The 13,354-nt window shown below is 37.0% G+C and overlaps 1 protein-coding gene across 5 annotated transcripts in view; it reads left to right on the top strand.

The window, feature by feature from the left end:
* TENM2 (teneurin transmembrane protein 2) overlaps window positions 1-13,354 on the top strand; it is a gene marked incomplete at its 5' end in the record, with an annotated part of 931,826 nt that overhangs the window by 855,123 nt on the left and 63,349 nt on the right. For all 5 annotated transcript variants that reach the window (XM_083351308.1, XM_083351307.1, XM_083351306.1 and 2 more), the window contains 3 exons: window positions 1,356-1,623; window positions 7,419-7,562; window positions 9,946-10,195. In XM_083351308.1, the coding sequence (XP_083207434.1) occupies window positions 1,356-1,623; window positions 7,419-7,562; window positions 9,946-10,195 (662 nt within the window). The remainder of the gene's footprint in view (window positions 1-1,355; window positions 1,624-7,418; window positions 7,563-9,945; window positions 10,196-13,354) is intronic.

Below are 13,354 nucleotides of genomic sequence, written 5' to 3'. Positions count from 1 at the left end.
ATAAAACAGATGCAGATATATGCATTCAGAGATAAAGGCAGAACATATTGGTATATGGCTATGATGTGTTTGGCAATATTCATTAATATTTGGCTTGGGTATATTCTTTGTCACAAACACCTACACAAATTCAGTTGCATTTGTCCATTCTTTGAACTTGGAAAAGTACAATTCTGGGACAAAAGCTTGCTTAGACATTTTTCATGAATATTACATTTATGTGCTGAATTGGGAACCAAGGTTTTCAAAATCCAAGCCTTGAGCACATTAATAAAGACAACAAAAGTATTACCCACAAATTTCAGAGAGTCTCAAAGCATTTTAATAGAATATATCTCTTTGACTTTGTACCTATTGTTCGTGACAAATCCTTTATCTGTAGCATCAGATTCCTAATTTAGCACTTGCTTCTTCTAGATATAAATGCAGAAATGTTCATCAGAAATGTTCCTGTGTAAAATGTAAAATTGTTCATTTTGTGTACCAGATTCTTCTGAAAACCTTAAACTTTATCCAGTTTTTCTCCCTAGATTATAAAATCCCATTGAGCAGGTCAAGCTAGGCATAAGGCCAGCAGGCAAGTTTCCCCTTGCCACAATCACATAGCAAAAGAGTTGATTCTAGAGTGTAAAGAGCAGATACACAAGTGCTGAAGCCTCCTCCCCCAAATAGCTTTGCCTGCCCAGGCACCTTCTCCTCAGCCAAGATGCAGTACTAGAAGGGAACTTCTAGGAGAGCTATGGAGAACAGCTATGGGAAGAGGTGAGGAGTAGCATGGGGAGAGTTCAGTTCCTCTCGCCTACATGTCTCTTTTAATCTAAACAAAACAAAAATCTGACACATCTCCCATCTCCATTCTTGCTCTGCATGAAGTTGTCACAGATTCAAGTTTGAGCAAGCATCCTATTTGGCATGTTTGCAAAAACATAATACATGCAGCTAAGGCATGTGGCATACCCAGCTGATAAGGGGGCGTTCCATCATCTTCATTGCTACTGTTATTCTGCTTTTCCCACCCACCCCCTTAGGCATCCTTGCTACTTTGAGATGACTGTCAGTGGTAGTTGTAACTTCATACCATTACAGCTTCATGGGGCCTTCTTGCATAAAGCTAGCAACCAGATCTGTGATTCTTATTGATGCTTTTGCCAACGGTGTGGATTTTAAAAGAAGCAATAACAGTGCCCAAAATATGACTAATCCAGAAGTCCTATCCTAAGTCTTACCATTGCAGGAAGGCAAGCTAAAATTTCCTAGCATATTTACTTTAACCTACAAGTACAACCCATGAGCCGAACCAAATAAATCTCTTCCATACCACACTCATTTAATATGAACTCTCTTTCCTTATTTAGGTTCTTCATGAAGAAATTGAGATTCCAGGTGCCAACATAAAGCTCTGCTATCTGAGTTCCCGTACTGCTGGATACAGATCCTTGCTTAAAATCACCATGACACAATCTCTTGTGCCTCTGAACTTAATTAAAGTTCATCTCATGGTAGCAGTGGAAGGGCATCTTTTCCAAAAGTCATTCCAAGCATCTCCCAATTTGGCATATACTTTCATTTGGGATAAAACAGATGCCTATGGCCAGAATGTTTACGGGCTCTCGGATGCTGTAGGTATGATCACTAGATTCAAATCATGTAACTTTTAAGTGCTGGCTTTCAACAAATGCTCTTAAGTTAAAGAAAAATCTGTGATCTGTACTGACAATAGAAAATACCTATAGACAGCTTCCATTATTCCACAATAGCAGCATTTTTTCCAGCTATCATTTATTTTGTTTATTGATTAGACAGTATTTATAACTTTCCCAATTACAAAGTAAAATGGGCATAATACAAATAACATTTTTTAAAAAACAACAACAATGTTACAGTAAAAGTACTCTAATCAAAATACATGTGATAGATGCCCTCAGTCAAAATAACTAGTATTGAAGGCTTATTGAAATAACACATGTATTACTTGTTTATAATATCTAATAGATATTGCATGTAACATTCTATCTGGGAGTACCCAATATAACACTTATGGGCACCAGTGTTCCTGCTATTATTTTGCTTTATAAACACTAATCTTCCTGTTATACCTGACTCTGTGTCTGTGTCTGTGTGTGTGTCTTTGTGTCTGTGTCTGTTTGTGTGTCTGTGTGTGCTTCCTTCAATCATGTATGTTTCTCAGAGATTGCCTATAGGTCACCCAAGTGGCTCTGTGCCTGAGGGAGGACTAGAACTCATGATCTCCTGGTTTTTAGGTTGATACCCAAAGAGAGACAAAGACAGACAGAAAGAGACAGAGAAACAGAAAGAGAAAAAGAAGGGGTGAAAAATAGAAAAAGAGAACACTACAAAAAAAGATTATATTTTCAACTTCATTTTGCTGGAATTTTCTCTGGGCCACAAATTGGTTCCCCAAGCTGTCATAAAAATGATGGTTGAAAAAATAATTGATCAGGGGCAAAAATCTATTCATTTATTTAACCTATTGGGGGGGAGAAGAATTGAAAGAATGATATGATGCATCTGTTGGAGAAGTTATTCTGATTGATTAAGTTACTTATCACAATCATTCTGTGAACTGAAATACTTATGACAGATTTTTTTTAAAAAAATAAATAAATTCCTATGACATGTTTTCATAATTCAAAATGGGTCTCTAGTCCAGTAAGGTTGTGCAGTCCTATTACCTTAATATTAAATAGGGAACATAGGAATCAATACCTTCTTTATTGATATCCACAATTTATTTTTCTTTTCCTTTTATATCCCAAGAAAAGTACACAAGTTTGTGTGTGTGTGGACAGAAGGCAGTGAGATGCTAGGAGAATTGAAGAAGGGGCAGGAGTATGTTTCTGGATGCTTTGCTCCTGCATTTGTAGTTTCTAATTGAGTCTAGCAAGACAAGGTATCGTCACAAAATTTTTATACAAAATAGAAATTTGAATAATGTACCAGAGCCATGGTTGAAGTTGGCCATGAACATATTGCCATCATGAGATGTGACTTCTGGAATAAACTCAAACATTCACTAGCGCCCCCAGTGACTTTTTTTCCAGTATTTTATTAACATTACTGACAAATATTACATACTAAGGGGAAAGACTGTAAATAATCAATTGTTTAGGCGATAAAAGCCTGATTTACAGAGTTTCCCCAAGCTTTTCAGAGAGGACAAGAAAAATCATTCAAATGACATTTTGATATAATTGATCATTTCTCACAGTGAGCTCATATCATCATTTATGTTTTCTTTTGGGTAAAAGATAAGGGAGTTTTACCAGTCTTCCATCTTAACTGAATTTATGAAGTGGTTGTCTATATCTTTAAGAGCTGTTAGAGGAACTTGAGAATTCTTCAGGAAATGATCAAAGCAACTCTTCAGTCCTGTTGCAAACTTTTAACTGCAGTCTCAGAGAAAGTATCATCAGTGCATGCATACTGTATGTATATACAAGATGCTAAGAAGAGATCCTCAAAGCAGATAAGTCTTTGATAAGATAGGATGTGATGCCTGATAACTTCAGGATCAGATGCAGAGGTGCTCTTCAGTCACTTCACCAACACAGCCCTATCTACATCTACTTTCAAGCCAAATCCTGGCTTGTGTTAAACCGATTTTGTTATTAATCGTGCATCTAGGACATAGTTGGTGGTGACTCACATATCTATGTCAGAGAACTTGGCGTATGGGATTATCCCACTTCTTCTGGGATATGATCGATGGAGCTTAGAGAAAGCTATTGAATTTTATTGGAATACAAGTGATCTTCCTAAATGCAATCAGATTTCTTCTAGTCTTCTTTTTGATCCACTCCCTATCCTAACTAACTGATGAAGTATATTTCTAGGCAGCCAGATTCATAAAATGTATACATGGCTGTTTATTTATTTAATGTATGCACTGCCTTACCATCCAATTGGATGGTAAGTGGTTTATAGTAGGTGTAATAAAATGTAGTATCATTACTAGAGTAACACAAGATATATACAGTAATAAACCTAATTCCTATATCAGTAGGTCTTGTCCAGAATCATTCGGGATGTCTCTTTGGAAAAAAAACAGTTCTTTACAGCTTTTCAGATGGCCAAAGGCATAGTGTCCATCTTTGCCTTGGAAGATATCCTGTTCCATAGAAAAGAAGTCCTTACAAAGAACACCCATCCACTCCCACCCACCCCCATCAGGTCATTCCTATTGCATTTCCTGGTAGGTTGGGACCTTAAGCAAAAGTTCTCCAGCTGTCTGGTTTGGGCAAGAATTATCAGGAAAAGATAGTCTTTCAAAGTACGTCTAAGCCATTAAAGGTCTTGAAGGTGGTAAACAGCACTTGAATTGCATTTGAAAATATACTGGTAGTCTAACAAAGTAAGATTAGAACTGAATGTTAAACATGCAGGTTGCTGCATTTTGGAACAGTTGAGTAATCTTCAAGGTCAGCCTCATGTAGAATGAATGACAGTCATAGAATTGAGAAAACATAAGAACATGAGCTCTTATCTGAGCAAACATTTATCCTGTCCTGGAATAAAAAGTTGAGAGAGTGCTTTCCCGGGAACAGCCTTCACTTGTCTGCAGGACTCCCAGACTTCAAGCCTAACCCTTTCTGGGGAAGCACAGTATCATTGCAAATTACATAGGATATAATATTGGAATGAATAGGTTTCTGAATTAGCAACTATTTAACTTGCTAGAGTTAGAAATGCAAGTATCATCGGTATATTGTTGATATATTACTATGGATCAGCAGATGCCATTTCTGGAGGAAGCTGGAATATGACCCCATATCCCTGTCTAGTTATACTTATTTCTTGATTTCCAACAGCATTGTTTGAGGTGTTCCTTCACCTACTTGATTTTCTAAAAATCTTCAGAAAATCAAATTGCTCATTGGGATCAGTGGACAGGGAAAGGCCATTAAGAAGCAAGCCTGTTATAGGTTAACAGAATAACAGAGTTGAAAGGGACCTTGGAGGTCTTCTAGCCAAAACCCTGCTTAAACAGTAAACTCTTACCATTTCAAACAAGTTATTGTCCAATCTCTTCTTTAAAAACTCCAGTGTTGGAGCACCCACAAATTCTGGAGGCAAGTCATTCCACAGATTAATTGTTCTAATTGTCAGGACACTTTTCCTTAGTTCTAGGTTGAATTCCAGAGGCCAATGAGACATTTAACATAATTTCTCCAGATTCCTATGTCACTTTTCAAGTATGGAAAGCTATTAGATCTGTCAGATATCAGGATAGGCATCTTATTTGGACTATCCTACTTTGGAGGTTAGGGATCCAGTTAACCCTATCATCACTAGAAAATTATTGGTACATGGCAAAAACAAATCACTTAGATGTCTTCCAGGACCAGATCATGTCTCCTCTGCTTTGAAATGAAGCAGATCTACCATGTGGCCAACAATGTAGTTTGTCTCAAGAAAAAGTTTCAGATTGTTATGACAGCCATGACAATTATTTTGCACTAACAGTACAGGTAAATCCATAATTATATTTGCAAGGAGATCAAGCAGCTCAGAGAGAGATGCTGCCATGTAGGGTTGGACAGCACAATAACACCCCCCAACCCCCTCCCCAAGCTTGTTCTTTGGATATAATTTCACAAATATGGCCTCATATCTGGCCATCTGTGGAACAGAGTTCTTCACAATAGACAGGTACTTCTGGTACATAACTGCCACAGTACTTCCCCTATCTTGGCATCAGCACTGAAGAAAGTGACAAAACCCTGTTTGATAAATTTCAGTGAGAGAAAATCCCCCTCATCCAGCCAGATCTCTGAGACTACATTCATGGGAAAGAAATCTTGAATTCAGAAGTATTGTGCCTGAGTTTGGCTTGCTTATCAGTCTAGTTGTCTTGATATGGGCACAACTTTGCAATATTTCTTCCTCTGGACCATCTCATCTGCCATACTTCCTCCTTCCCATCATTATTATCATCCTGTCTCCATGTCCACCCCCTTATCTACCTAGCTCACAACTCCCAATCATTCCTATTGCCACATAACAAGTTCCCTACCAAGGGTCTTCTCCTTCACTTGTCCAGTCCCCTATAGATCTCCTTAGCAGGTCCTGTCTTTTCATACCAGGGATGAACATTTTTCTAACATTCACTCAAGTAAACAGTAGTTCTACTTATTTTTTTTCTTTTCTCTTTCATTGCTCTGTATGTTTTCCCACTATCTCTGCTACTACCATATAAAGGAAAACAGCTCCATTGGTCCATTTTAAATAAAGTCAGTTTCATTAGGTCTCCTACAAAGGCAGTTGTCTGTCAAAAACCATGCTGATATAATGGCTATCTCCTCCACCCTGATATAGCTTATAACTTCTGCTCCACTTTCTATTCCTCTTCCATTCATGCTGATTTTAATTGTGGTTCTTTTATTTCTTTATTGACTTTTCCTTGATCTTTATCTCTTCTGTCCACCTAGTGGTTAAGAAGAGACTAGACAATCACTTGTCTGAGATGGTATAGATTCTCCTGCTTGAGCAGGGGACTGGCCTAGAAGACCTCCAAGGTCCCTTCCAGTTCTATTATAGTCTATTCAAAAGCTGTTTCAGCCATTTTTCCAGTATACTTTTATCCCGTCTGCTCCTTGGAGGTCTGGCTGAGCAATTTCCTGACAGTAAATCTTACCAACTCTCTAGGCCCTCTTTGTCTTTGGACACAGTATTATTAACCTCCTGAGCCCTAACTTGTCCAGTCTTCCAGTCTGCCATATTGACCAAGTCACTCAAGCTGGAAGTGAAGATGAATCTGGAACTTCCTGTTGCTAATTCCATACTTTACTCACAGTAACTCCCAATATGTGTCATGCTAATCCATGTGTCAGGACATTGCCTGTTGGTTTCTGCAATATGTAATAATATGTGGAAACTTTATGGGAATTAGTAAACCTTACAGTGAATAATAAATAGGCTGTTTTCAAATTGGAACAAGAAAGCCATAAATTTGGTAAGAACAATAATCTATAATTTAATATTTTCCAAGATGTCCATCTGATAACTCAGTGGATAATGGGGTATCAGGTTAGTGCATTATTTAACGTATTTCCAGGGTTTTATTCTGTACTTTTTTCCATGAACACAAAAGTACAGTATTAAATTTAGATATGTATTTTCAGTGCTGGAAGCAGCCAGCTAATTAAAAATAGAATCTGGGCTGTCATCATCACTTCCCTCCTTCCTTTATTAAATCAATCATTTCCTGCAACTTTAAAGCTTTGTACAGCTCTTCAGAGTATACGTCAAGTTAAATTTCAGGGTCAAATGAAGTCAAATATCTAAGTTTAATAATGTAGAATAAAATAAAATACCTTGGGAACTGCATTTCATAGTAGATGGCAAGTCATTCACATAACAATGGTTATTAATATAAAATATGTCTATATATATTTCAGTGTCTGTGGGCTTTGAGTATGAGACTTGTCCCAGTCTGATTTTATGGGAGAAAAGGACTGCTCTACTGCAAGGCTTTGAACTTGACCCTTCAAATCTAGGTGGTTGGTCATTGGATAAGCATCATGTCCTTAATATAAAAAGTGGTAAGTTTATTGATATTCATTTGTGGGGTTTTTTTGGTAGGGAATCTGTTGCCCTAAAGATGTTGGTGAACAATTCTCGAAAACTTAGTCAACATGACTGATATTGAAGGATACAGAGAACTGTAGCTTAGCAAAATCTGTTTTCCCATCCCTGTAGGTTCCATTCTCATAGGTGTGCTTGGAATAATAAGAAATGGTTGTGCTAACATCTCATGGATGCTAAACAATAAGAAGGCCCTGTAGGGCCAATATTTAAAACATGTTTTAATATTTAAAATGTATGAAGAAAAGTATGCCTTTAGTGTTATTCTGAAAAGCATTGTTTGTGTTGAGATATTAGCTGCATGCACATAGCTTACTTAATCTTATAATACAATTCCTTTTGTAGATTTTTACAATGCATTGAACTGTTAGAGAACCATGCGGATTGAGCCTGTGAAACTGGCTAAGCCTCAAAAATGAAACTAAACTTAGAACTAACTAAGGTTAGCATGTTGTGTGAATGTAGTTGCTAGGTATTTGCTGGTCTAATTAACTGCGTTAAGTGAACATAGCTACTGTATTAAGCCAGGGAGGGGCACTTGCAGCCCTTGTATCCTTTTCCAGTCACAGCTGACCAGAAATCTGTGTCAGCTTTAAGTTTGAGGTGGGAAACAAACAATGACTCGAAATCCATACAAACAAGGATATATGGCAGACATGTCAAACACAAGGTCCGGGGGCCGGATCTGGCCCGCGAAGTGGTTTCATGTGGCCCGCGAAGCCATCCTGGAAACAGTGAGGGAACGGCACCCACTGCCTTGGCCCTGGCCCAGAGACCCTCCTTCTGCCAGAGACCCTCAGATCTGTCCCACTCCTGCCCAGGCCCCCATAGGCACCCTTGATGCGAACGATGTAGAGCTGGCCACGCCCACCCAGTAGGCCTTATGTACTCTAGCCATGCCCACCCAGTAGGCCACGCCCACCCTGGCCATACCCACCTGGCCCCCTGAGGGCAACTGCAATGCTGATGCAGCCCTCAATGAAATTGAGTTTGACACCCCTGATATATGGGAAGGACTCTCTTGACTTTTGTTTCATTCATTCATGCATAAATATGATTTTGTGTTTAGCAATGTGCTAAGGATATGCACACAATGTAAGTATGGAGAATCTCAGTTAACAGAATAACAGACCAAAATGAAAATTTTTGTATGTCTGTTAATTAACTCACATACAGATGTATATGTTGTAACAGTGAAACCAGTTGAGAAAAGGATATTTGAAAGAAGTTGGATCTTAGGTATCATTGAAATTTCCTCAGCAGAGGGTACATTTATATATCAGACTTAGATTTTAAAGAATGTTTTGATGTATTCTTGTAAATCATCAAGACCCTGCAAGGCTCACCCACAGGCACCAAATAAATCTTTAAATAAATGAATGAATAAATATTATTTTTCTTTAAATTACATTATTTGACTTTCACAGTTTATTTCACATATCCAAATTTTTGTTCAAGTTATAAAACACATTAAACGTTAACAAAAAAAATCAGCTGACTGAAATTTGACTGTCACCTTTCCATAAAAAATTCAAACTACCTTGCAATGAAATTTTACTGTTTAAATTGCCAGTGTCAAGTATGAAACACATTTTAAAGTAATTCATTATTTAATGTCTGTTTGGCATATTCTCTGACTTCCTCTTTGCTAGAGGATGGTTGAAATTTTTTCTCTCAACTCGTTCACTTAAAAGAACAAAGAAGCTGATCAGTTCCCAGGGCTTAAATATGTTCACCACACCTGGTCTGTGAAAAAGGAAGAGAAAAATTCCCAACAATTATACCCTTGCCAAACATTCAAAGTTGACTTTAGCATCTCAGAGTGATAATGAGTGGGGTTTGAGGGTTGAATTCATTAAAAAACCTCATGCTATTCCAAATGGTGCATATCTTAATAGGAAATTAGAATGGGAAAGATCTAAGGAAAATCTATTAAATTGTCTATTTTATTGTGAGCATTACTGATTTCAATAAAGAACATGTCTCTTTTTTGCTGTGTTAGTCAAAGAGTTACCATATACAGGAAATGAATTAGATATCACATAGATTATATTAGTCCCAAGACATAGTGCCCCCAAACGTCTCTGACTTCAATTCTATACCTCCTTCCAGCATTGTCTCTGTCAAATCTGGATGGTATTATGTTGGTGAAGGTTAAGGTGACTTGTTAAAGTTAGCGAAATGAAAACATTGGCTAGCAGAAATTTATAAGCTATGTCCTTACAATCTGAACCATGTAATAAAACTCTGAAGACAGATAAATTCCAATCCCAGGATTCGGCAACCAAAACATGCCATGAATAAAAATAAAATGTAGTGTGCTTTTCTGCATGTTGTTAGGTATTCTACACAAAGGTAGTGGAGAGAATCAGTTTTTAACTCAACAACCAGCAGTAATTACCAGCATTATGGGAAATGGTCGTCGTCGAAGTATCTCCTGTCCAAGTTGCAATGGACTTGCAGAAGGAAACAAACTTCTTGCTCCTGTGGCACTTGCGGTGGGCATTGATGGGAGCCTGTTTGTTGGGGATTTCAACTACATTCGACGCATCTTTCCCTCAAGGAACGTCACCAGCATTTTGGAGCTAAGGTAATGCCACTGCTAAAAGCACCGCTATAAAAGCTTTCCTAAGTGATTTTCTTTATAGCTTTCTAGACTGTTGTTGCTTGTAGCCCTCAGCACAATCCACTGTTCACAAATGATAGGTGAACACGAGTGATGGATCAAAACTGGCATAAAGTTGCATTTCCCCCCCTCTTCCTTTGAAGATTATAATGGGAATTCAAGCAGTCTGTGAATTGTGAAATTCAGCATTAAAGAATCAGAATGGGCAGTGATGGTTAAGCATTATTATAAAAGAATCTAGGTGGAAGTTATTTTTTTTGTTTTGTTTTTATTAAAAAGGGACTGAAGAAGAGAAATTGGGCATAACAGCAATGGGAGGAAGGAGTTAAATTAGGAGAGGAGAAAAGTAAATTAGAAAGCAAAAGACTGTTAAATCAGTTAAAATGGTCAGGAAAGAGAAAAGAACCGGGTCAGAAGTGGGAAGCAGGAAAATGGTAGTGGGACTGATAAATAAGAAGAGGAATACAAAAGAATATTGTAGGAGAAAAGGAAGGGAAAGGACAAAAGGAGAAGGGTGAATGAAAGGATGTATGAACGGAATGGTAATCAGTAGAATATGAAGGCTGTAGCTCATTCTTGTTTCTATTCCCAAGTAAGTCATGAACCTCTCATCATTCAGTTTCAATGGTTAATCCTGGGTTGTAGCATGAGAATAGGAGAAAAAATAATGCTCACGTATTCTGTGCATAATTTCGCATATCTTTATTGCACAATCTTTTTTAAGTTCAAAGGCCAAAACATTTAACATTTTTCATTAAAGTGGAGTTGTTCTAATTCTGAGACATTTTGATTTCTCTTTTGTGTCTCTTTTTGATTCAATGTTATGGATTTTTAGATGCAGTAAACTGAATTATGCACAGTAGTGCAAGTGTTCATCAGCTGTGTATTTGCATCTATTTTTATGGCACAGTTGTGCAATTCATAGTACTCCTATACCCCTTTTCCAAGCCCTTAGAGTGGGTAGGGCTAAAAATTTTAAATTCATTTTTTCCCTTTTTATATTTTGGGCAGAGCTTTAAAGACAAAATGGTTACCTTAAGTCTTCATATCTTAAACTGATCTACAATGAAGAAAAGAGGATCTGAAAATGTTACTCTTCCATACTCTGGTATCATCATACTTTGATAGCCCTCATTTTCAAAGCAGTTTCCCATTGGGGTGACACTTTTATTAAATCAAATTAAATCTTCTGGTTATACTTGTGATACTGGGATATTTCTACTTCAGTGCCATGATATCATAATTGCTTTTGTTGAACCATATTTAGCTTTTTTAGTGAAAGCTGTAATCTCTCTCCTGATTTCTAGATAATTTATGAATATGGAATAGAATGCAATTTTTCTTTCATTGTTGTCAATTCTTATATGCTGCTCTACTATTTCTAGCTTGCAATTTCAAAACTGGAGTCATAGACTCCATGTAGATAAAACTGCTCTGATTATACATATCATTGAATCCATTGTCCTAAAACATACAAAGTGCTGAAAACCAGGGCTATATGTAATATTATTTTTTGCTAATTCTAATATATTAATAATTGTTTGTTTAAAGGCAGAATTTATTATTATTATTATACAAAACAAGAGGCGAACTTTTGTCCACTCGTTTCCTTAAGATTTTTAAAAGTGATTTCATTAGAACTTTTATACAGTATTGTCTAGCATTGATTAGGTCCATGGCAACTGGACACTGTGGAATTCTAATTGAATTCAGTATAATGTAGTGTTAGGTGTTTGGTTGCCTTCTCAAGAGTCCTACAAGTCTTAGTTTTGCATTAATGGAAATGAAACAAAGAATGGATCCCATATAAACAAATATAATTAGTGGTGTTTAGGAACATGAGATAGGGTAGAATAGCTCAGAGGTGAAAGTATTTTAACAAAGGTGGAACTGTCAGAGCTAAACCTGCTTTAGAGTTCTTGGTCTTCTCTGAACTTGCAGACATTTCATTACCCAACAAGGCAACATCATCAGTGCAAATTACCTGCATGTTTATTTGCAACAACTTGCCCTGCCAGTTTTGGCACGAATGAGATTTCTTATTTAAATCCACTTTGTTTTGATTTTAGAGCTACACAAAGCATTTTTTCTAATAATCATACCGAAGAGCATAGTACCAATATTACAGCTATGCCAAAAGTGTGTGTGTGTGGGGGAGATAATATTTAATGGATGGAGTGGAAGAAAGAAAAGAGTACTGGATTTAATAATGAGCAAACCATATTACAGCTGTAGATCATTTTTTTCTTCTCTTGAGATATTATGTCACTACATTCTCTGTATTGCATTATAGGCTGACCTAATGTACTGAATGATTTCTTTTACTGAAAAAAAAATATTTTGTGGGCAAATATGGCCATCATATGCAAAAAGAGGCATTACTCAATCACCCTTCCTCTCTGCACAAAATCACATTCTGCCTAAACATTTATCACAGATGTTCTCCATTATATGAACTAATATTGTTGCAAATTTCTATGCATTCTAAATAAATACAAAAACAGAACACTTAAAATAATACCAGTAAGACAAGAAATAGCAAAGTGTTCCAAATCCATGCAAAAATATAAGTGAAATTATAACTTAATCTAGTTTATCTGAAAACAAAAGATATTCTTGTAGTGTGCATCATTTTCCTAACTCTTCATCTAGACCAAGCATTCAAAATGATATAATCTGAAACACACAGGGGCACAAAAATGAATTACATTCCTGCTATAGGCTTGAATTGAATTATCTGTGCCAAATTGAGATGGAGCTATTTCCTTTTAATTTTCCATGTATGACAGTTTTGAGAAAATAAAAGGATAAGCAAGAGAGAAAGATTTTGACATGTGACATTTACAGATGCAAAATATAATTATAGCAAAAATTAACAGATAGTAGTCTTATAAAATATAGGGACGTGGTGGCTCAGTGGGCTAGGACGCTGAGCTTGTCGATCGGAAGGTTGGAAGTTTGGCGGGCTGAATCCCGAGTGCTGCGTAACAGAGTGAGCGCCTGTTACTTGTCCCAGCTTCTGCCAACCTAGCAGTTCGAAAGCACGTAAAAATGCAAGTAGAAAAATAGGGACCACTACAGTGGGAAGGTAACAGCGCTCCGTGCGCCTTTGGTGTCTAGTCA

Source organism: Vipera ursinii, assembly GCF_947247035.1.
Source record: "Vipera ursinii genome assembly, chromosome: 2".
In the NCBI taxonomy this organism is placed as follows: Eukaryota; Metazoa; Chordata; class Lepidosauria; order Squamata; family Viperidae; genus Vipera; species Vipera ursinii.
This window is presented reverse-complemented; position numbering and strand designations above follow the sequence as displayed.